Below are 25832 nucleotides of genomic sequence, written 5' to 3' on the forward strand. Positions count from 1 at the left end.
CTGAGGTCTGGGGATGGTGGGGGGGGGGCCCACCTAATTGTTGTGTTAAGTGACCTATGCCAATATGGTACTCACCCTTCCTGATCACAGGAGGTCATTAAACCGCTTGCGGCGCCACACCCATGTGTGCATCACCACATCACAGGAGCTGACCTGTGATGCCACCTCCTCCCAGGCATGTTTGGTTGTGGGGAGGTCTCCCCCTCCTGTCCCTTGGGACAAGGATATCCCGGCGTGCTGCCACATCCTCCAGGAGGGCAGCAAGGGACTCGTCGAAAAACCTCGGGGCCAACTGCCCCATCAACCTGCCCTCCCGCCTGCCCTGTTCTCTGATGACATTCTGCATCTTTGCTGATCTGCGAAGTCAATGGCAGCCTTAGCACGACTGCCTGCACTGTTTTTGAATAGGCCGCTGGGTCACCATTGGACACGGCTGACATTGACCCCCCCCACCCCTACCCACCCCTTCCCGCTGATCTCGGGAGATGCGCATTATGCTGGGCGGGCCTTAGTTGGCCCACTCGTGTATGATGGCGGTGCGCACCCAATCGCGGGCGGTGTTCGGGTTCCTGACCACTCCTGCCGAGCCCACCTGACGTGGGAAAAATTCTGGCTAGTGTGTCTATTTTTCCCAAAGATTACTGGTAAAATTGGTGCAATGATAGATTTTTATTATTAGAGAGGTAAAGCCCAAAGACATAGCGAAACAATGGGAATTGAGATGAGGTTGTACGTGGGGAAGAAGGCATTCTAAGATCTAACAAGTGTGAAAAGCCCCCAGCATCTAAGCCTCAAATTGCTGTCTGCAAGAACTGAAGTTAAGAAAACTCATGTTGAATTTGACTGTTCAGGGCATTGTGTTCCTTTGCAAAGATCTTATAAAATTTATGGGTAGAATTTCCCATTGGTTTATGGAGGCGGGCCCCACACCCAAGCACGTAAAATGATGCGCAGTGACGTTGGGCAAGCGTCCCAATGTCACCGCGCGCCATCATGATATTTTGTTGAGGAGGGGCGCGCGATTCTCCGATGCGCACCCACCATTAATTAACGGGCCACTTAAGGCCCTTGACGCTCCAATCGATGGTGATTTTTTTTGGGGCCCATGTGACCTTCAGGTCGGCGCATGGGCGCAATGGGCAGGTGGGTAGGCCACATTTGTATGAACCTCATCCAAGGGTGGGATGAGAGGGCTCAGTGGGGTTGCGAGTGTACTCTCTCAAGTATTGATTTTTCAACGTTATTGGAACCTACCTGTGTGATCTGTAATTCTTCAAAACACATACCAGCTGCTTTGTCTGAACTCTTAACCTTCAGGTCAGCACTCTGTAATGAGGAATCCTTTTTGGGCCTGCAGGTTTCAGGAAACATTCCCTTAGCCTGGGAATGGGAGCTGAACTGTCCACTGGAGGCAGCTTCTCTGAGGAGGAAGGGGCAGATAGAAGGTGGAGGAGGCCAGGAGTGCACATTCAGCCTCCAGGGAAGCCTGGAGGACAGGTGCAGGCACAAGGGGCGCAGGGCCAAGAGGTAGACCAAGGCGGAAGGGGCTGCAGAAGACACCACTATCCTGCTGCCAGGTTATACAGGCAGCGAAGCAGCTACCTCAATATGTCTGAGGTGCAGTGCCGAAGAAGGCTCCATCTCTCAAGGGACACAGTCAACCATATCTGTCAGATGATTGACCCTGAGATCTCCGCTAACTGTGTGGGTGGACACCCTATGCCAATGGCTCTGAAGGTCGCAGCTGCCCTCAACTCCTTTGCTTCTGGCTCTTTCCAGGGATCAGTGGGTGATCTTTGCGATGCCTCTCAATCAGCTGTCCACACTTGTGACAAGCAGGTTACCGACGCTCTGTTCAGGCGTGCATTGACCTTCATCCTCTACCATTGGGACCAGGCAAGCCAGATACAGTGAGCCAGAGGCTTCGCAGCCATTGCTGGCTTGGCCCACGTCCAGGGTGCAATAGACTGTACACATGTGGCCATCAAGGCGCCAGCGGGTGAGCCCGGTGCCTTCGTCAACAGGAAGGGCTTCCACTCCATGAACGTGCAGATAGTGTGTGATCACAGGATGCTGATTCTACAAGTCTGTGCAAGGTACCCAGGCAGCTCCCACAACGCCTACATCCTCAGACACTCCCAGGTGCCGGGGCTCTTCAGTGCTCCAGCCAGCTTGATGGATGGCTGCTGGGTGACAAGGGCTATCCCCTCAGAAGGTAGCTCATGATGCCGCTCCACCATCCAAGAACAGAAGCTGAGCAGCGGCACAATAGGAGCCACGGCTCCACAAGGGCTGTGGGGGAGAGAGCCATCAGTCTTCTTAAGATGCACTTCCGATGCCTGGACCGCTCAGGGGACGCACTCCAGTGTCCCCCAGATCGTGTCTCGATGATAATGTTAGCATGCTGCACTCTTCACAATCTGGCGCTGGAAAGGGGTGGACACAGTGGACGATGAAGATGTTGACGCAGTGGATGCGGCTGCACACGATGAGTCCAGCAGTGATTCTGAGGATGAGCAGGCACAGGGAAATTCTGAAGGGGTAGACGCTGACCCGGGCATGCTGCAGGGAGGCAGGGACACCCGGGAGGCTTTAATCCAATGAACCTTCAGCTAGCCCACCACAGTTGGATCTCTAGGACAAGCCTGGGCTGTAGGCTCCATACTCGATACTTAAGTGCAAAAACTGCCAGGTTAAGGACAGTAACTAAGGGCCATGTTAATAAAGCTGAATGTCCCACAAAGCACTCATTACATTTTTGGAAACCATACACATGCAGCCATGGTGATATGTCTGAACTTAATATCAGAGGCAAAGAAACTTAAGCAAAAAAAACGACAATCGTGTTCCAGTTCAAAGCAAATCATAAAGACCTCATCTCTGGCCAACACAAAAGTACCAGTGATAAACCCGTGGTGTGCTAAGGTGCCTTATGCTTTGGTTTCCGGGTGCTGCGTCTTGGCACTGCCCCATCGCTCAGAGCGGCATCTGAGACCGCCTGCTGACTCTGCTGTCCAGTTGGCCTCAATGACCTTGGTGGTTGTCCTCTGGCCCGTGGAGCCTAAAAGGGGTCTGCCAGTTCCATAGTTGGCATTTCCCCAGTCGTCGCAGCCTCACCTGCTACGGTCACTGGCAGAGGGGCAGAGGAGCTGATGTCCTCATCTGGAGCGCCGTGAGAGGTGCTCGCAGGGATGACAGGCAGCTGCTGCGCCGACGTGAGGTCCTCCCTGCTCACTGTGGATGGATGGGCACCGAGCTGGGAAACTTGGTGCCCAGACCATCTCTCATGCTGGCATTGACCAGCTGAGGTCAAAGCCGATGTGAGGGCTTGCTGGTCAGAGTACATCCCCAGGAAGCCCTGATGGGTCTCCTGGAGGAGCATGTCCAAGAGAGTTGCCACTCTCTCCATGGAGGATGCATGGCACTTGGACATGTGGCTCATTGCACTGGCAATCATCCACGTAGACTCCTCCACCACGGACACCAAGCCAAGCGTAGCCTCACGTATCTCCCGCATAACTGGCCGCATTTTGTGCCTCTGCTGTGTCGCGGACGATTCCTTGAACTCCACCCACCCAAAAAGACCCTGCTCCCACCTCGCGGCACCTCACTAACTGTGTAGCCAAGGTCAGTTTAGAAAAATGATGTGCATCACCTTTCAGACTCACTCCACCGCCTTTTACCCTCTCCCTGTCACCCACCAACTTCCTCCAACATCATGGACCCACCCAATATCATCATTTCTTGAACCCTGATACCCTGGACCCTATCATCACCTCCACATGCTTTTCCTCCCCAGAGCCGACACCCATTACTGTTCCTCTGCCAGCTCCTCCAGTGACAGTGAAGTGCCCTCACCGCTGTGCCCCGGGACACTAGCCAATGTTCTAATTTCCACCAAGGTGCTAGTATCTGCATTGGTGCCTGCCAGAGATGGTGTGATGCTGATGATTCTGAGACTTCAGGGCCCTCAGGTAAGAGAGGGGGCCTCTGCTGCTCCTCCTTCCTGCCCTGCTCTGCTGATGCTGAAAGGAAGAACAAAGACATTAGATCAGTTAACACGAAGCCAATGTCAATGTGCGTCCCTGTCCCCCAGATCATTATGCACTCATCCTTCCATTAGCAATGGTCAAGCCATGTTGCCAAACTTCAATCATGGAACATTCAGCACTGCATTGGCTGTTGGGAGAACAATGGTGACCGCACTGCTGGGCAAACATACCTGCCCGTGGCACCCCAGCTTCACCGACACCAGTGGGCCTGGGCGCATGGCACCTCTCTAAATCCAGGGCCTCCTGCTCAAACCGGCTGAGAATGGCTAACTACGCCTGGCCACCACCAGTCCTCGCACACTCTGCCGTGTTATGAGCATTCTTCTGAAAATGAGAGAAGAGCATTGATTTGTGCAAATTGTTAATGGACTTTCTTTGCGCACGGCCCACCCCCAACCTGAGTAGAACATATCAGGGCTCCAGTGTCTCCTCACCCCGCTGCTGCCGAACACTCACGCAAACACGCTAGGCCTGTTGTCCAGCCCCCCACCCTCCTCTTGGCCAAATGCGGCCTACGTCACATTAAGCACCACACGGTATATCCTTCCATAGCAAGGAGGCACAAGCACATGGAGTGCAGAGGACAGCAGATGGTTCATTGCCACGCCACCTTGAAGCTCCCCTTCCAGCATGTCATCACCCTGACTTGGACATGTCCTGCAATTCCAGCACTGTGTCCAGGCGCAGCTTCTCCAGGTTGCTCTGAAAACAGTAATGTGGGTCTCAGTGTACCACATGCTGTGGGCGCAGAAACTATCTCTTCACCACCCTCTCAGGCTGACCTAGGCATGGACAATATCTGCTGGCCCACCCAGTGAAGGACACATGCCATCACTGATTCAATGCAGTAACTGCACTCAGACTTGGTGGGGGGGTGATGGTGGAGAGGGCGAGGCAGCGGCAGCAAGGGAGGGTAAGCTGACTGCTGCGTTAAGTGACCAATGCCAACATTGTCCTTACCCTTCCAGAGCACAACAAGTCGTAGAACCGCTTGCAACACTGGATCCAGGTGCACCGCACCACATTGCGGGAGCTCACCACCTCCTCCCAGGCATGTTTCGTCAGGTGGGGGGTGCCTCCTCCTCCCATCCTGGGAAACCAGAACCTCCCACCGTGCTGCCACCTCCTCAAGGAGGGCAGCAAGGCAATCATCAGTAAAATGAAGGGCACACTGGCCCCTCTCGCCCTATCCTCTGGCCTGGCCTTCCCCGATGGCCTACCCTCCGGCCTGGCCTTCCCCGATGGCCTACCCTCCGGCCTGGCCTGCCCCGGTGGCCTACCCTCCGGCTGGGCCTGCCCCGATGGCCTATCCACCGGACTTGCGGCACCTCCATTGCCCCTCTGCAGAGCCCTTCACCCAGCCATTGCGAACAGCCTTTCCAAAGCTGCCTGGCCTTCCTTTATACCTGGCGGGCTGAGCATGCGTGCCGCTGCCTGCCCACTCCCGCTATGCATGGAAGTTGTGAAATACACTGGGCGGGCCTTAATTGGCCTGCCCGTGTAAAATGGCTGCGCAGACCCGATCGTGAGTGGCAATCAGGTCCGCCCCCGTCCCCACCATCCAGGAAATTCAGCCCTATGTGTTTTACTGATGCCTTAATGGAGGTGTGACTGGGAGTTAGATTAATTAGGGGAACTAGGAGTTATCATAGTGGCAATTTGTAAACCTATGTACATGCTTAAAATCATTTTTTCCTATTTAATAAAGGTTTAATTTTGTTTTGTAAGAAATCTATAAGACTTGTTGACCTTTTTACTGAATTCAAAGCCAGCATCTCAGAATAAGTACAAATTGTAAACAGTTGTGGTGATTGCTTCAATTTTCCCTCTGGGATTTGGGCATCTTGGCATTTACCATCCACCTGCTATAACAACTTCAATTTGTAACCTGTGGGTGCCTTAGACATGCCCCAGTGATGTAGGTTCCAGCCAGTGGCATTGGAATTAATACACCTCTCCCTGATGCTGCAAACATTGACAGGCTGTACAGTGGAGGTCCTTGGAAAGTATATTTGACACTTAGGATGTGTATCATTTGCTTTCCAAATTATTGGCCCCTTTTGCTTTCTAAATAATGCACTCATTTATTGAATAAAATGACCCATATTAAAATAAAGCATTCTAATTATGCCAATGGAATGTAAATGTATTTTAATTCTTCAAAGGATACAGCAAATTCTTACAAATACTGCCTTTAACCATTTTTTTCAGGCTGTTCTACTGGACAGACTGGGGCAGATATCCCAAGATAGAGTGTGCCTGGATGGATGGACAGCACCGGCATGCGCTGGTTAACAGTGACCTGGGCTGGCCAACAGGCCTTACTATAGATTATGTTAATGGTGACAGAATCTACTGGAGTGACTCCAAGGAAAACCTCATAGAGTCTATGAAGTTTGATGGCAGTGAGAGAATGCTGGTTATTAATGGAGGTGAGATTTATGCAGAGGCATTTTTCTATGGGTTTAACAATTACATATCCACAGTAATGTTAGAACTCCAAACCTCAGAAAGTAACTGACTAACACCATCTGACCAAACTAGATCAGTTATTTTGTAATATATAGCACAGAATTTGAAAACGTTTCTCCAAGTTAGGCTTTTATATTTCAGCATCTGGTATGCCCATGATATGGATCATTAGGCATATTTCTGTATTTTTTATTATTTCTGTACTTTTAAAATGAAAACATTTTTCAGCAAAAGATATTATATGATATTTTATACCCTTCCATAGCTGTGAGGAACACATAAGTGACTGCGTTGAGCTTGCATATATCTGGCTATTCCCAGGACTAGAGCACAATACTTAAAATAACAGGCTGGAACCAGACTCAAAGGTGTACCCTGCCTTTCTCTGCCCCTGTATAGAAGTCCAGAAAAGGAGACCAGGTTCAAAAGAGACTTGTCCTGTCAATGTCAGTGGTAGAACATAATCTTTTGAGACTGGACCATTCTTCAGCTCACCTGGAGTGAAACTAGAGGCAGCTCTGCTCGGTTCCAAATGACTAGAATATTACAATCCACAGTAGAATCATAGCCTCTGGAATTCTTTGACATCTCAAGGTCAATTTCTACCTCAATTCATCCAAATTCTGCAGGAAGAGAATGAAGACTATAGTAAGCTTGCACATGTTTGCAAGATATTTCAAAATAACAATACTTCCCAATATTTTAAATACTTCAAAACATTCCCTCAATCTGAGAGTTTTGAAAGGAAATAATGTATAAAGAATGCATTTTGTTTTGTAAAAAATATTGTTTAATATACTCAATGTATTTGCTTTGCTGTCTACATTAATAATTGCCCACAAACATCTAACTGTTTCACCTGACGCTTTAGCTAATCAAATGAGGTAGGGCGGTGGTCTAACTGGCAGCTAACTAAATTGTTAACCTTTTATTTATGCTGTTACATAGAAGTATGGTGAACTGACCTAAGCATTAAAGTGTAAATTTTTGCATGACCCCACGGTGCTGATGAAGCCCTGGATGCAGCCCAAAACGTTTCATAAAATGGCGACAACTAAGTCAACCAACAAAAGGCTGCAGTGTATATGGCAACAGAGCTGGAATGGGACAGTAAACACAGCACATTAATTAAACATTTTAATTCCATTTCCACCACATGGCTCAAGTTAAATATAGCCTTTATAGCACCATTGAATTTCTCTCCATCCCTGCATCAGGACTCCAAATCAACCCTGAATGTATAATGAGGGCCTCTCCCCCTCCTTGTAAAAAAAACCCCAGTGTATTATTGGTAGAGTAACCTGAATAGAGGGAAATAATCCCTTTCTACTATGAACAAATTCAAGTTGGATCACAAGGAGGAAAAAATAGACAAACAGACACATAGATAGCTAATTTTGGAACCAATGTCTGCACCTCAAAGATGCTTGGCCCTACGTTATAATGGACCATTTTTCAGCTTTCCATGTTGACTGCCTAATACAGACATTAGATGCCTTACATATATAAGTAAAGAGCCTAACACATGTTTGAACGCTCCTGTACAAAGTTAGATTGTGATGAACTGGGATTTTTCAGCAAGCACAATAGCGTAAGCTGCGACCAGGACCCAAGATATTTTTAAAAAAATGTTCTTGTGAATTCATGAGGACTAAAGTCTCTCTTCTCCCCAACTCCTCAACACTAGCAATACCTCAGCCCCACACCCACCCCCACCCTGACCCCCACCCCAGACTGTCAGTGAGACAAGCAATCCAATGTCCAGCAATATAAAAGGCTAAGCTGCCTGTAGAAATGCAACTGGCGAACGGGTGTGGTAGCTCACCCAAAATATTAAGATGGAGGTCCAAGGAATAATTTTGAATAGTCTCTTCTGGCATGTACAGTTTATGTATCATATGATGCATGACCAGAAATGCCGAAAATCTCCCCAATGCTTGTAAACACATCAGGACATATCAGAAAAAAAGTGGGTAAGTATATTTTTTAACAGGAGTGCGAAACTTTCATTCTTTGATTATTTAAAGTACAATTGAAGAAAAATTTGAATCGCCTTTCAGTGCAAACACTTTTTTTCAAATGAACTTCTGTTAAATGAAGTTAACACATTGCCCTTGTTCTGTTTCATCAGACCTAGGCAACCCATACAGCCTGGATGTTTTTGAAAGCCACCTGTACTGGACATCGAAGGAGAATGGTGAAGTATGGAAACAAGATAAATTTGGAAATGGTCATAAGATTAAAATTATGACTGTAAACCCATGGCTAACTCAAGCTCGAATTTATCAGGAGCATCGTTACAATCACTCAGGTACAATCTTCAATCCGAGACTTGGATAAATATTCCCCTCCTCGAGGTATACAAGTTTAGTATTCAACATACAATTATTTTTCTTCTCAAAGTGTCCTTCGCTATCAGTAGATTATTAATATAAACTCCGGTAATTAATACATTGGAGCTCATCATCATTAGCGCTGGTGCTAGGTTAGCCCAAAAGTGCAAAAATATTGACTAGGATGCATCTGCGGTGGCACACATTAACTGATGGGGTGCTAGCACGAACATGCCTTAGTGTGCTGAAAGTGTGCAGAGTGGCTGATCATGATGTCAAACAGCATCTAATGTGAATAGCCATTTTGGTCTGTGCAAGTCCAGGTAACGCCCCTTCTCAAACACTTCCAGCTGAGCATGCTTAGAGCTGCATGAGGGACCATCCCAATTAGTACTACATACAATGTGAACCATCCAATTTCCAGGTGAAGTACTTTTGACTTTCTTTTTCTGGTGCAGTGTTAGTGGTAGTACTGTGCTGGTATTGTTGGAAGAGGTTTGCTTACATTTTAGATTTACAAGGGTATGGTGCTGGAAGAGTTGGAAGGCCTAACAGGAGAAAGTTTGCTTCTGTTTAAGGGTCTATAGTTGCAGTCCGCTTCGGGCTACAGCGTGACTTTGAAATGGAGTACAGACAACAGAAGGGGTAAGCTGTGTGTTGAGGTAAGAGAAGGAAGGCACTCAATAGAAGGCCCCACCCACCCTGGAGCATGCCCTCTGATATGTTGAAACCGACTCCTCCATCCTCCTTAATAGTGACAAGTGGCTGCCTGGCAGACCTGGCAATGTAGCAAGCATCACTGTGTGCATGCCCATCTGCTTTCTCCCATGTGTTACCCCATCAAATTGTAGTCGGGCCTCCAGCAGCAGGTGGTGATAGTTGGGGAGAGCAGCGAGCACGGGAACCGGTCGACCCCTGTGGGCTCCGACCTACAGGGAGCAGGATCTTTGACAAGCTGAGAGCCAGAGCCAGATGGCATGGGCTGAAGGAGAAAGCAGCAAGGCCAAGTCTAGGACTTAAGTGGCAATCTGACAGGAGCCTAGGGAGGCTTGAAGCTGCTGAGAATGGTTAAGGAGCCAGAAGGGGGAGTTGGAGACCTAGTCAGTCTGACTGGCAGCACCCCTGAGTCTGCGAAGCCTCATGGAGAGAGAGGGGAGTAGATCTGCAGCCAGGAGCTGGGCAGCAGAACAAGCCCGGTGAGTCACTGCATTGAGGTGTCAACGATTTGGAGCATCGGCGGTGAATATTCTCTGTAAATGGTTTATTTCTTGGAGTTAAACTTTCCCTTGAACACTTATACAGTTCTGATGCCAATTTAAGCAAACTTGGGCAGAATTTTCTGCTCGTCAGACAGGCATGCGCCTGACCCGAACAAGCGTAAAATGATGCGCCATGATATTGGGCGAGTGTCCCGACATCATCACGCACTTGTGTGATATTTCGGTTGGCAGGCATGCACGGGAGTCGGCACGGTGCCCGCCAACAATTAAGAGGCCTTTTAAGGCCATTAAAGTACCAATTGAATTAAATTTTTCGCTGCCCATACAACCTTACAGTTGGCAGGCAGGCAAAAAGGTCAAGTGGCCTTTGGATATTTTGCAAAACCTTATCCACGGGCAGGATGAGGTTTCATTCAGTGATTTTTAAAAATTTTCAAACTAATTCCTAACTTGTCCTTGCTCATTTGACAGAGTCACATGAGGGGACATGTTATAAACATTTTTAAATTCTTTATTTTCATTGTTCAAAATCTTCATCTGCATGAGGCAGATCTGTACCTCAGGGAACTTTTCCTGCGTGCACTCGCGCACTCGCGTGCAAACTTTCGCACTCGCCCTCCTCCCAACCCCTCCGTGCCACCCCCCCCCCACCACCCCCCCAACCAACATAGGCAGCGCCAAAATGCACATTTCACGGTGGGCGGACTTTAATTGGCCCGCCAACATGAAATCACAGTCAGGCCCCGATTGTGGGCGGTGGTCGGCTTCCCAACCACTCCCACTCGCCCCCACCGAGCCCGTTCAATGAGAGCAAAATTCTGCCCCTTTTTTTTTTAAATTTTGGTGCCGTCTGTGTGCTTAAATTACACTTAACTAAAGTTTCCTGAGTCCTATTAGCAGAACTTGTCTATGACCTCATCCCCTAGTGAGCTGGCACAGAATCCACCCTTTCCTCTGGTCTGGCTGCAGCCCACTCATGCCTCTTGACACATCAAGTGCTGATCCCAACTCCGTCCTGCCCTCTAAAATTTTGTGCAGTGTCAGGACTACAATTGTCAGATCAAATGATCTTCATCAACTGTCTGGAGTAGGTCTCGCCCTTCAGCTGAGGTTGCAATGCTGACAGGTGATAGGTCTTGGGTATCTGAAAGCAGAAAATCAGATGGGGAAATACCCATTTCTGATTCGCAGCTTTGGAAAACTATGCCCACTTTAGTGAGGGATTGGAAGGGCCCAATGCGGGAATCCTACCTGCTGGCACAGTGTCAATTAGACTCATTAATGAGCCATTTAAAGCCAATTATCCCACAGTCCACCAGAATTTAATGGTGGCACAGGGACTTAACAGGACTCACTGGATTGCCTGAGGTTCCCATCCAATAAACCCTGTCAGGTTTGGCTGGCAGTTCTCGATGGTGGGATTTCCATCCTCTGGTGGCCTTGATCAAATGGGAGGCCTGACACTGGCCAACTAAATGTCTAATTGCAACGGGGCTCCCAATCAGAAGCAATGCAGGCCTCCCACCAGTTCTCCAATGAGTGGAGGGATTCCCATCACTGGAACTATATGCCACCCAGGCTGTTCCTTGAGGACCTCCTAGCCCATTCCGAAAATATGGCATCTCTCCTTTCCATTTCCATCGCCAAGGCTTCCAGTGCTGCATCCAAAAACCTGGGAGCCTACTGTCTTAGCTGTTGCTCTATTTTCTTTACTTTTCCTTCCAGCCCCTTCCAGAAACAGTTGTGACAACTTGATTTCAGCTTCCCCTTGAGAGAGGTGGTCTGCCTTTGAGGTCCAGCTAGCTATGCATCATACTGGCCATGCACGCACTTGGGCCACCTGCTGAGCATGCAGCCAGTCAGCAATATTTTTCCTGCTGTGCTACATTCTGAAATCATTTAGATAATCAGATGAGTTTCATATGCTACCCACCTCAAGGGGCATGGGGGAAGGTTAATCATCGCACCCCCGCATCTGATATTGGGCCTAATCCAATTTTCTTTTCCTTCCTTTTGATTGCCTGATCCAGATCTCTTTTCACTAATAGTTGTCAATTTTCCAAGCAGTTGAAATTCAATAAGTGTAAATGGATATTTTCAATGCGATTCCTAATAAGTGCAGTTCCATAGCACAATAGTTTCCATTCTGCCTCACCAATTGGCCATGAGGATGTCACTTCCTCAAGATACAATGCTTTTCTTAGACTGAGTTAAAATTTACAATTGGGCAAGGTATAAGAGATCTTCACCTTTCCTATATACTATACCATAGTCAGGAGAATTTTTAGGTATTGGCTAATCTGGTTCCTACATTAGAACAGCTAGGCCCAAGCCTTACCAGCAATCCAGTCAAGTGCTGAAAATTTAATGGTGATCAACACTCAACTGAAAGCACACATTGAATAATGGCTGCATTCTCTGTACTGTATGGGTTTTTTCTTTGTGCAAGTCACTTATTTTCATATAATGGGTTAGCGTCAGTGAGGCAGAATCTCATTGAGCATAATATAGAATAATTTAATGTATAAAGTAAAGGGACAACTGACTAAAAAAAAGAAAGAAAAGCTTGCCTTTATATAGCACACATCACAACCAACAGAAGCCAGTCCTTTACAGTCAATGAAGCACTTTTGAAATATATTTACTGTTAAATCATAAGAAACGTGACAGCCAATTTGCATATAACAAGCTCTTACAAACAGTAATGTGCTAACAATCAGATAACCTGTTTTTGTCATGTCGATTGAGGGATAATTATTGGCCAGGGCACCAGTTATAGCTCCCCTACTGTTCTCCAAATAGTGCCATGGGATATTTTACATCCACCTGAGAGGGCAGGCAAGGCCTTGGTTTCAGGTCTCATCCAAAAGATGGCACCTCTGGGATCAGCACTCTCTCAGGACTGCACTGGAGTGTCAGCTCTGATTTGTGCTCAAACCCTGGAATGACACTTGAAGCTGGAACCTTATGACTCAGAGATGAGATTGCTACCAATTGTGTCATTGCCTCTATTCAAATGTGATCCAGGAATGATGCTTGAGGAGCATCGGCGTTCATCTTACTAGTGCCAAAATGGTAAATGGATGACATATTTCTTTAACACTCTCCTTCCCACCACAAACTTTCATGTATAATGACTCATCCAAAACACCACAGTCCATATCTTGTCCTCTTAAATCCCTTCATCCAAGCTTCACTGGATCATCATCTTCCTTTAAGCCAACCTTAGAATTCTTGCCCTAGCCCTTTCAATTCCTTCATGGTTTTGTTCTTTCCTATTTACAGATCACCTAAGTGTCCAATTGTACCCTACACCTCATTGACACTGGGCTACTTTATGTCCTCTGCTTCTTCCATTCATCCTTGGGTGCTTGTTCAGCCATGAGGCTCCTGTTATTCGGACTTTCCTTCCTAGTTCATTCTGTCTTATCATTTTGTTTCCTCTGTTTTCAGACTGGCTTACAACCCTGCTCTTTGACTGTGTCTTCAGCACTCCCACCCAATTTCTTATTGCTTTTCCCTTTGATTTGTGCAAGATGTCTTCTATTTTCCTCTTAATATAAACTGCGTTGAGAAAACTTCCCACATGTGCAGACTACTATCTAAATGCAAATGATTATTTTGTTATATTGAATTACAATTCTGTATAAAAGCTTTGGAATCCAGTTTTCTTTTTCATTCTTGTTTCAGTGCCTAATCCTTGTAAGGGTGTCTGCAGTCATCTGTGTTTGCTGAGACCGGGAGGATATACCTGTGCTTGTCCTCAAGGCAGTCGATTTCGAGATGGCAGTCTTACTGAGTGTGATGCAGGTATGTGCATTTAATGAACCAAGTTGCTTAAAAATGCTAGAACTTTCAAGAACAGCAAAAAGCCATTGGGCTATGCAAGCCTTTTATTCTCATAAATCAACCTAACTAACCTGTTTGTTTATTTTATTTTTAATGCCTTCTCTCTATTTCTCTCTACATAAATGCATTCATGTATCTTTTGCTGTAATTTCAACTCCCCATTTCAGTGGCTTTTGCTGATTCCATAAGATTATTATCTTAAATGTAAAAGGAGTTCTGCTCTTTCCCTTCTTGGTATTTCCACCTGCTAGTTTTTAACTTGTAGCTCCTGGTATTCGAATCCTTCATTGTAGTCAACAATTTGTTCATAACCTTTATGATATTGAAAAGTGTAAATAGCTCACCTCTTTCAACTCTCTTCCCTTCCAAAGCAAACCAAACTTCCCTCAATTTTTCCATGTAACCCATATTTCTATACTCAGAAATATCCTTAATGCTCGCTTCTGAATCCTCTGGGGTTATAGTGTTTTGAAGGTAATTTAGATTTGACAGTGTAATATAAAGCAAACCAACCATACCAAAAGGCAAAAACTTTCAGTAAAGTTTTATTCCATCTACATAGATGCCTTGCATTTCCATTTGCTTTAATGTGCTTGAAAATATCTAAATAGCTTTGTTTTGCTTGTGTACTATTTTGGGCCAAAAAGTCTGTGGTTCATTAGAGACTGGACATGTGACCAAAGATGTGCGTCGAGACCCTGTGGAAGTCCTGACATACAGATCTAATAGTACTTTGTTGCTGAGATGTTGCATCTCTGAACCTCAGAGTCTAGAATCCTAAAGACTTCAGCCCTCCTCACGTAATCCTACGGTAACTTCAATAAAAATCTGCCAGAAAAGCAGAAACTAGTTTGGGATCCTGATACACCCTGTCCCTGCCTTCAGTTAGTTGATCTGTGAGGGGACAGACCTCTGCCCCCAATACATGGCAATCAGCATAAGAGAAGGCATAGATTTCCTTAACTGGCTTCTTCAGCTGGGTGGATGTACTGGATTTGCCCCATTGGCATGGGGTCATCTGCTATTGATAGGCTAATGGAGATCACCTCCTGACCATGGAAAATGCACAGTAATCTAACGTTTACAGTCACTTTTACTAGTTTTTTTTTCATTTCCAGATGTTTCTAAAACTGAATTCAAATTTTCAATGTGTCATTTGAATTTGGAGTTGAATTCAGGTTATTTGGATTATTAGTCCAAGCCTCTGGGTTACTAGTTCAATAATATAATGACTAGACTACCTGTCAGCAATTATACTGTGATGCCACCACACATTTTTTTCCAAGCAACAAGTTTCTCCCACCATCCATGCAGCAACCTATAGTAGCAATGATCCTCCTCTTCAATTAATTCAATATTATTGGATTAAAATCATAAATGACATGTATTCATCAACATCATTCATTTGAGATCATATTAATGATCATTTAAAGATACATAGGTTAATGAAGAACAGCTAGCATGGATTTGTTAAAGGCAAATGATAGTTGACACATTTCAAAGAGTCTTTGACTGGTGGTATATTTAAAGGGAATGTTGTAAATTAAAGGGAAGAAATGTTCATAGCTGCTGCAGCAAATTCCTTCTGCATCTTCAGTGCAACTTTGCTGGAATGGCCGGAAAGAAGGCTGAGATCTAGATATGCCTGATCCTATAAAATCCAGCCCTATGGCCCTGAGGAATTTAGCATGAATAAGTGGGCATGATGGACCACATTGTCAGAGAGCCGTGGAAACTCTGTGGACCTTTAAAAATGGTGGACGGGACCTGATTCTGGGATTACCACCCCCATACCTGGCGCCCCCAATTTTTGCTGGCACAGGAGAAGGTTGCAGATAGTGAGCCCACACCCTGCATTCCCGACCTGGCCAGTTCATTATGCATGATTGGCTGAGAGCCCAGACTTCCATTACTTTTTTGAAACAGGTACAGAGAAGGGAAAACATGACTTGATTGATAGGTTTACAAGTTTTTTTTTTCCGTGACCTATTTTGTCACTGGCTCAATGTTTATTTACTCAAGGTAGAGGTATCAAGTGCTTATGACTTCTGTTATTGATGCTTTAAAGCTCTGGTTGATTGATATTTGTATAGGGTTGTTGCAACAACATTTTGTCAAGAAAGTTATGAATGGCAGATATTTTAATCATTTCCACACTTGCCATTGTTACTATAGGATTCATTGCTTCTGTATAGTGTGGATACTGTGTGAATAGGCATAGAAATGCTATGAGTTGGCATGGAGGGTATGAGAGGCCATTGGGGGTGGGTGGGGTACATGGTTTGGCATGAGCTGGCATGGATGGGGTGTGGGGAGCGAGTGGAGGGAGTAATGGGATTTGAAAGGTGTGAGCGAAGTGGCCTAATATTGAGCAAAACTGGAACAAAGCCTGTTAGACAGCCTGCCCTGGCACTTGGCAGTCCATGTGGCCACCTCCAATCTCGGCGTCCAAGGACAACAAGATCTGTGCCTCAGGGAGATTTTTAAGCGCGCACCCGTGCGCATGCGTGAAATTCACGCTTGCCCACCCCCTCACACAGCCAATGTTGAGCGTTGAAGCACGAATTTCATACTGGGCGGGCTTTAATTGGCCTGCCAGCATGAAATCGGGGTCCGGCACCAATTGCGAGCAGCTGTTGGCTTCCCAACCACCCCCACCCACCCCCCTGCTGAGGCTGTCCAACAAGGGAAAAATCTTCCCCATAGGCCTGGATTTTATAGGGCACTGTGGTAAAATTTCAGTGGATAGATGCTGGAAGATACAAAGAAATTGAGACCTAAGGATACAAATGCATAATTTATTAAAGCACCAATGCATCAATGCATGCAGATAAATTCAGAAACAATTTGAGGATCCCCCACAGAATCCCTCCTTATATTCTTTCAACTAATGTGGGCCAAATGGCCTGCTTCACTTTCATCTGCCTTTAATTTTCTATTGGATTTGTTTAAGGATGTAACTAGCAGAATAGATAAGGGAGAACTAGTGGATGTGGTGTATTTGGATTTTCAGAAAGCTTTTGATAAAGTCCCACATAAGAGGTTAGTGTGTAAAATTAAAGCACACGGGATTGGGGGTAATATATTGGCGTGGATTGAGAATTGGTTAGCAGAAAGGAAAGAGAGAGTATGAATAAATGGGTCTTTTTCGGAGTGGCAGGCAGTGACTAGTGGGGTACCGCAGGGATCAGTGCTTGGGCCTCAGCTATTCACAATATATATCAATGATTTGGATGAGGGAACCAAATGTAATATTTCCAAGTTTGCTGGCAACATGAAACTCGGTGGGAATGTGAGCAATGAGGAGGGTGTTAAAAGACTTCAAGGCAATTTAGACAGGTTGAGTGAGTGGGCAAATACATGGCAAATGCAGTATAATGTAGATAAGTGAAGTTATCCACTTCGGTAGGAAAAATAATGGCAGAGTATTATTTAAATGGTGATAGATGGGAAATGTTGATGTACAAAGAGACCTGGGTGTCCTTGTACACCAATCACTGAAAGCAAGCATGCAGGTGCAGCAAGCAGTTAAGAAGTCAAATGATATGTTGGCCTTCATTGCGAGAGGATTTGAGTACAGGAGCAGGGATGTCTTACTGCAGCTGTACAGGGCCTTGGTGAGGCCACACCTGGAGTATTTTGTGCAGTTTAGGTCTCCTTACCGAAGGAAGGATGTACTAGCCATAGAGAGAGTGCAACGAAGGTTCACCAGACTGATTACTGGGATGGCAGGATTGTTGTATGATGAGAGATTGGGCCAACTAGGCTTGTATTCACTAGAGTTTAGAAGAATAAGAGATCTCATTGAAACATATAAGTTTCTGACAGGGGTAGACAGACTGGATGCAACGATGATATTTCCTCTGACTGGGCGGTCCAGAATAAAGGGTCACAGTATCAGGATATGGGGTAGGCCGTTTGGGACTAAGATGAGGAGAAACTCCTTCACTCAAAGGGTGGTGAACCTTTGGAATTCTCTACCACAGAAGGCTGTGGAGGCCAAGTCACTGGATATATTTAAGAAAGAAATAGATAGATTTCTGGACTCTAAAGGTGTCAAGGGGTATGGGAAGAATGTGGGAGTGCAGCGTTGAGATAGAGGATCAGCCATGACCATACTGAATGGTGGAGCAGGCTCAACGGGTCAAATGACCTACTCCTGCTCCTATTTTCTATGTTTCTAATTTTTATATGGTCAAATAGCCTGATAATACTCAGCATATATTCACACGTAATGGGCTGAATTTTACACTCCTTTGCCAGCGGTTTTGAAGATGGGTGTCTTGTAAAATCCAATGGATGACCTGCGTGCTCTCTCCCCTCCCGTTTGAAATTTTATGGGGAGGGGAGAGGGCGATGGAAGTATGGGTGGCACACCCACCCTTGGGCCTATTGAGGCCCTTAATTAGCTAGTTAATTTCCACTTAAGGGCTTCATTCTACTATTTTACCCATGGCAGGGGGAAATCCACTCCAAGCAGGTAGCCCGACAGCTTTAGCAGCACAGGCTGATGTCAGAAATGTGGGAGTCATCTTTTGCAGGTCCTCTGTATCCATCAGAGACATTTCCCACCCTCCCCCACCCCCCCTCTGCCGCCTCCCCCCTCAACCACAAAAGGTCATACTTCACCTTTTACCCTTCCCACCTGGAGGAGCTCAACCCTCCCTCATCCTCCTCACAGGGGCCTGCCAGCCTGGACCCGGCGATACCCCAGACTTACCTCTGTCCAGGATGTTCTTCATTCAGACTGCCTGTAGTCCTTGCACTGGCCACCGCTCCCAGCTGGCCCAATTAGGACGACAGAGCTGCCGGTCATTTGATTTGACATCTTCCTAAAATGGTACTTCCTTCCAAAGATAGGAGCAGAAGTCTAGCTTTAAAGCAATTAATGTTGCTGCTAGTGTTAAGTTATTGAGGGGTAGCGTCTGTATGGTGGGTGGGCTCGCTGGGGGCAGTTGGTAGAGGCGAGGTACCATGGTGCCCTGTAAAATCCAGCCCAATGTCTTGATGAAGCTGTTTTCTTTCTAGTCATATTTAAGGGAATATTAAAGAAGCTACTGAAAGCTGAATGCTCACAAATATTGATACCTCCTCCTATACCAACCCATCCTAGTTAAAAAATGTGCTCACAGGAAGCTATTACTGACTTCAACCATCAGGTCTCTGTGGCAGAGGGGGGTCCACTCCAAGCGGGTAGCCCGACAGCTTTAACTGCGCAGGCTGGTATCAGAAAGGTGGGGGACATCCCCACCTTTCCTGATCAGAGGCACCGCCCCAACCTGCTCCACAGAAGGTCATACTTCACCTTTTACCCTTCCCACTTGGGGCCTCAAATCGAACCCTTTGCTTTTGCTCCCATGTGGCAGTTTCCTCGATAAAGTTTATAACCTTGCCTGTTTTATTTTTACAGCCATTGAACTGGAGCAGCCAATGCCTCCTGCCTGCAAGTGTAGGAATGGAGGAATTTGTTATTTCACAGCAAACACTACAAAGTGCACGTAAGTTGAAAGTTGTGAAACCCAAGGTGGATTGGTATTGATCATATCAGCCAGTTTGCTGCTTTTTTTCATGGTTAGTCTTCCTTCTTTGTGAAGAATGTTAAATTTATTGCGACCTAATTTTTCATGGGGTGCTATATATATAAGATTTGGAAATTAAGGATCTTCTAATTGGGTGCCTCCCAAGGTGGGCTGGTTAGGAACTCACCAATCTGCCTCCCCTGATTTTTGTTTCTGTTAATTTAAACGGGCAGAAAATTAAAAGACTGCAGCTTGCAATTTTCTAACCAGCACTTTGTGAGCTGCTTCTTTCTTGGAACGCCTGACCAGCGAATGAACTCTTTCTCTTCGCCTTAAACTTTAATGTGATGGATTTTTGGTGATAGGTTCACAGGAATTAGCAATTATGCTACCAATCTCAAATGCAAAAATGCAGCAACAATAAAGTGGCAATATATCTTTTTAATTTTGTACCCCACATATGTTTGCTTATTTTCTCTCATCTTTTAACTTTCCTTTCTGTCCCAAGTGATCTTTGGCATGCCTCGATTGAGTTCCAAATACCATCTGCAACTAACTAAATGGGATGAATTTATTTTCCATGCCCTCTCTCCTTTGTTTTTGGTTACAGTACAACTGTCCTTTCCTTTTATTCTGATTGTTTGATAATGCTAAAAAATAATGAGGGTATTAAAAACATTTAATAACACTGTAAAGATGTTTTCGATTCCCATCGCCAAAATCATCATGAGAAGCAATAAAAGTCTTGCATCTATATGGTGTCTTTCATGACCACAGGAATCCCCAAAAATCCCCAATGCACTTTTTGAAGTGTGCCCATTGTTGTAATGTAGGAAATGCAGCAGCCAATTTGCACACAGCAAACCCCTACAAAAAACAATGTGATAATCTGTTTTTGTGATGCTGATTAATGGATAAATATTGGGCAGGACACCATGGATAGCTCTCCTCCTCTTCATTGAAATCTTTTGTTGGGATCTTTTATGTCCACCTGAAAGGGTAGATGGGCCTTCCCTCAGTACTGCATTGGAGTTTCAGCCTTGATTTTTGTGCTCAACTCCTGGAGTGGGATTTTAACTATAAACCTTCTGACTTGGAGGCAAGAGTACGACAACTGAGCCATGACTGACCTGGATAGCGGAATAATATAGGCTTCAACAGTTATCTAGAGGGACATTTTCAAAAATGTTTTTTCTTCTCTGCTGTATCTGTCCCTGAAGCCCACGGGGCTTTCATTATAAGCATCGGTAAAAGTCAGTATTGTTTCTTACAGAAAATAACAAAACATTAAAGAAGTCTGTCAGTCAAACAGAAGGAGGTCCATTGTACATTATTTTTGTTTCAGGCTACAAAGAACAATTTTACTCCAGTTCCTAGAATTAGTATGAAAGTTAAAGGGGGGATGGCTCCGCAGGCCAGGCCTGGGCACACTCTAGTATTTTGACCATGAGATAATTCTTAATGTGTAAGACAGTAACACTCAGAAGCTGTTTAACAGAATGGCAATACAATCAAGCCCAAACTCGCTGTTCTCCTACATCTAAACACACGCTGGCAGAGGTCACTGAATATGATTAGGAGAGACAATCCTGACTGAACTAAGCACACAATTCATTTTCTCTTCGAAACATACCCTCCAGGAAGAGCTTCTCTGTCAGTATTTTTCATGAACTAAATGTATTTTTTGCTAACATTTTTAAAAGGTACATTTTTGTAACAATTTTTATTTAGTATCTTAATCAGTTGGACCAAATTGTTCTTCTGAGAACAAGCTAGCAATTTTTTCTCTGAGTCAGAAGGTCATGATTTCAAACCCCCTTCAGGGATTTGAATGCATAATCCAGGCTGACAGTTCACTGTAATGCCAGAAATGCTGTTTTTCAGATGAGATGTCAAGCTAGGATCCCGACTACCTTTGTGAAAGATCCCATAGAACTATCTGAAGAAAGAAGGTGGTGTTCTCCTGCTTTTCTAACCAATATTTATCCCTCAATTAACATCATTAAAACAGTCATTTATATTGCTGGAAAAACTGGTCATTTGTCTCATTGCTGCTTGTGGGAGATTGCTGTGTACAAATGGGCTATCATATTTCCTTACATTACAACAGTGACTACACTTTAAAAATATTTCATTGTCAGTGATGTTATATAGGATGTCCTGAAGTTGTGAAAAGTGCTGCATGAATGTAATTTCTCCCTTTAGAGGATTCTTAATGTTTATTATATTTGAAGACAGGCTCTTGAACCTTAGTTCATTCTCAGGTTTCTGTCAATTGTTATCTATATATTTTCCATGTTCATTTTCCTGTAGTGATTTCCCTGTTGTCTAAGATAATTTGTGCTTTAAGTAAGTTGTTAATAATAACTGAGGAGAGAAATTAATATGATGAATAAACAGCAAGAATAGAACCATTGGAGCATAGTTTGATATGCAGTTAATCCAAGAGTAAAATCCCCTCCCAAGCCAACGCACCCAACATCAAGGCACTAATCACTGAAAACCAGCTCCACTGACAGGACATGTTGTTCTTATGCCACCACCTGCTTCACATGTAGCAGAGTCTGCAGATCAAGAATGGACTTTTCAACCATCTCAGAACCTATTGAACCAGAGTGGAAACAAATTATCATTGAACTCGAGGGACTGCCTAAGAAGAAGGATGCTGCTAATGTTAAAGCTATAATCTGCAGAACGCTAATTATGTAATCGCTCAGAATGAGATTGACAAAATGTTTAAATTGTTAGAAAATATAAGTTTGAAATGCTGTATTTTATGATCCTTGCAGATGTCCTTATGGTTATACAGGAAGCTACTGTCAGTTTGGAAGATCCCAAGCACTACCCCATTCAACAGGTACTTCAATAAAGTTGAGGAACTAATAATTAAAATGTTCAGTAGCATAATACAGCTGCTGTGGCTTCTTATATGGCCACAGGACATGATGAATACTTTGATCTTCCAGCAACATAACTTATGTGTTTCAGTTGGCCGCTAAAAGGAAACATATGAATCAGGATAGAGTATTTTTGCTGTTTGTTATTTGTTGTGAAATGAAAATCGTTTATGATTTCACTGCAAATAGTGAACAAAGCGAACCTCTTCTCTCAAACAACAATATAAATTTTTGTACTATAAAGCAAATCACTGGGATTTATCACAAATTGCTTCTAGCCCTATTTTAAGCAATGTGTAGATGCCAGAAGTTTTGTGGGCTAGAATTTTGCGTAAGATCATTCCCTTGAAGTAACATTAATTCTGATGAATTAACCTAATGGAGCAACTAGGTCTCCTAGAAGTGTTTCCACCATTTTGACATTTGGAACGCCAGCTGTTTAATATGCATTGATGCAGGCAGTTGTAAAGCTAATTCTATAATATTTGCTTAACTATTAGCCTGAATGAAAAAGAATTACCCATGAGCAAAATAAAATGGAAATACTGTAGAAACAAAGTAAGACATAAAAAGATAGTTCTTAGCGTGCAAAGTAAATTAATTTCTTAAATTGTTGGGCAGCTTCAGATATTCATGCTTAAACTTTTCTGAAGAAGAATGTCAACGTCAGACCTTTTTGTGGTTATTTCATAATTATTTTTGATGCTCATTTAATGTTGAAGGATCCTGAAATTTTGTGATGCTTTTTGTTTGTGTTGCAGCAACAGCAGTCTTACTGACCATTATTATCATCCTAATTCTGGGAGCACTAGCTGTGGGAGCATTTCTGAATTACAGGCGGACAGGCTCAATCCTGCCACCTTTTCCTAAGCTTTCGAGGTAACAACCCTTTTATAGTAATCTGAATTCACTAAAACCAAGCCGGTTGCACAACAGCAAGAATTTCAACGGCATGCAAGGCTATGTTACCATAGAAACATAGGAGCAGGAGTAGGCCATTTGGCCCTTCGAGCCTGCTCCATCCTAATAAGATTATGACTGATCTGGTTGTGGTCTCAGCTCCACTTTCCTGTCTGCTCCCCATGATCCTTGACTCCCTTGCCTATCAAGAACCTGTCCAACTCAGCCTTGAATTAGTTTAATGACCCAGCCTCCACTACTTTCTGGGGAAAAGAGTTCCACGCACAAACGACCCTTTGGGAGAAAAAAAAATCTCCTCATCTCTGCCTTAAAAAGTGACCTCTTATTTTTAAACTACGTGCCCTTGTTTTAGGCTCCCTGACAAGAGGAAACATCTTCTGGGTATCCACCTCATCAAGTTCCCTCGGGATCTTATATGTTTCTATGAGATCACCTTTCATTCTTCTTAACTCCAATGGGTAAAGGCCCAGCCTGTTCAACCTTACATTGAATAGTTAATTAGCTACGTATTAAGAATTCTTTATTAGCCTTTAAAAAAGTGCTTCAACTGCTCAGATTATCAGATGCATTTATTGCAAGCACATGTGCATCTTGCTCATGTCCTTTTCACAGCAATAATAGGCTTTAATCAGCAAACAACGATGTGTGTAAACATTTCTCAAAAGTTATGGACCACAAAATAAGGAATGCGGTACACAACTACCAGCAAAGTGGTAATGTTACTTGGCTAGTAAGTCAGAGGCTCGAACTAATGCTCAGCAGACATGAGTTTAAATCCCACCATGGCAGCTGGGGAATTTAAATTCAATTAATTATAAATCTGGAATGAAAAGCTACTCTGAGTAATGATGTTGTAAAAACCATCTGGTTCACTGGTGACCTTCCGGGAAACAAATCTGTCATCTTTATTTGGTCCGGACTACACCTGACTCCAGATCCACAGCAATGTGTTTGACTCTTAACTGCCCTCTGAAATTGCCTAGCAAACCACTCACTTGCATCAAAGTGTTGCAGAGAAAAGTTAAATAAGAATAAAATGGCAGGAACCACCTGGGATTAATCTAGGCAATGACAACACTGCACCTGGCAAAGTCTTCCTCACTAACATCTGAGGTCTTTGGAGAGCTGTCCCACAGATTAGTCAAAAAGCAGCCCGACATAGCCATACTCATTGGCCAGGATTTTGCCCTTGTCGGGTGGGCTTGACAGGGGCCAGTGGTAGCAGCCGCAAAAGCGACCGCAGCCCGCAATCAGGCCCCGACCATGATTTCACACTGGCGGGCCAGCACTTGGTGCTGCCTGGGTCGGGGGAGGAGGGCGAGCGCGGAAGCTCGCACACACAATGAAAGCTCCCTGAGGCGTAGAGCTGGCTCAGGAAGCTAAAGATTTAAAAAATGAAAAATAAATAATTTTAAAATGTCAAAAAACATGTCTCCTCATGCGACTCTGTCACATAAGCAGGGACGTGTTGTGAATAAAATGTCAACATTTTTATTTAATTTTTAATCGCTGTTGGAAGCCTCATTCCGCCCGTGGATGAGGTTTCCTAAAAAATCCAAAGGCTGCTTGGCCTTCTCGCCTGCCCGCCAACCATAAGGTTGGACAGGCAGTGAAAAATTTAATTTGGTTGGTACTTTAATGGCCTCAATAGGCCTGTTAATTGTCGGCGGATGCACTGTGACTCCTGCGTGCAGTCACCGACCAAAATATCACGAGACTGCACAATGATGTCGGGTTGCTTGCCTGACGTCTCGCGCGTCATTTTACACTCATTCGGCTCGGCATGCACCCGCCCGACCAGCCCAACATTCTGCCCATTGGATCAAATCATTACAGCCCATGTCCCAAACTTCGCCAACACCATCCTTGGATATGTCCTGTCCCATTTCAGGAGGTACAATGGTATAGAATCAGGATAGAGTAGCCCTGAGAGTCCTCAGCATTGGCTCTGGACCCCATGAGGTTTCAGCACATAAGGTCTAACATGTGCAAGGAAACTTTCTGCTGATTACCACCTACCACCCTCTGTCAGCTGACAAATCAGTATTCCTCCATGTTGAACACCACCTGGAAGAAGCATTGTGGAAGGGCACAGAATGTACTCTGGATCTGGGACTTCAATGACCATTACCAAGAGAGACTCAGTTGTAGCACTGCTGACTCAGCTGGCTGAATGCTGAAGAACATATCTTCCAAACTGAGTCTACAGCAGGTAGTGAGAGAACCAGTCTTTCTTTTGCAGATGTATCTGTCCAAGACAGTATTGTTAGAAGTGACACTGCGGATTCCTTGTAGTCCTGTCTTCGCACTGTGGACATCCTCCATGTTGTATGGCACTATGGAATAGATTCAGTGCAGATCTAGCAGCTCAAAACTGAGCATTTGTGAGGCACTGTCTGCCATCAACAGCAGAATTGTATTCAACCACAATCTGTAATCTCCTGGCCTAGCATATCCCTCACTCTACCATTATCATCAAGACAGGGAGCAACCCTGGTTCAATCTGGTGTGTGGGAGAACATGCCAGGAACAGCACCAGGCATACCCAGAAATGAGGTGCCAACCTGGT

The 25832-nt window shown here is 44.9% G+C and overlaps 1 protein-coding gene across 1 annotated transcript in view; it reads left to right on the forward strand.

Moving 5' to 3' along the window:
• lrp2a (low density lipoprotein receptor-related protein 2a) overlaps window positions 1–25832 on the forward strand; it is a 387109-nt gene that overhangs the window by 352001 nt on the left and 9276 nt on the right. The window contains exons 72-77 of the mRNA XM_041200238.1: window positions 6264–6484; window positions 8656–8835; window positions 13768–13887; window positions 19337–19424; window positions 22235–22302; window positions 23104–23221. Coding sequence (XP_041056172.1) covers window positions 6264–6484; window positions 8656–8835; window positions 13768–13887; window positions 19337–19424; window positions 22235–22302; window positions 23104–23221 — 795 coding nt within the window. The remainder of the gene's footprint in view (window positions 1–6263; window positions 6485–8655; window positions 8836–13767; window positions 13888–19336; window positions 19425–22234; window positions 22303–23103; window positions 23222–25832) is intronic.

This window comes from Carcharodon carcharias, chromosome 12 (genome assembly GCF_017639515.1).
Source record: "Carcharodon carcharias isolate sCarCar2 chromosome 12, sCarCar2.pri, whole genome shotgun sequence".
Lineage (NCBI taxonomy): Eukaryota > Metazoa > Chordata > Chondrichthyes > Lamniformes > Lamnidae > Carcharodon > Carcharodon carcharias.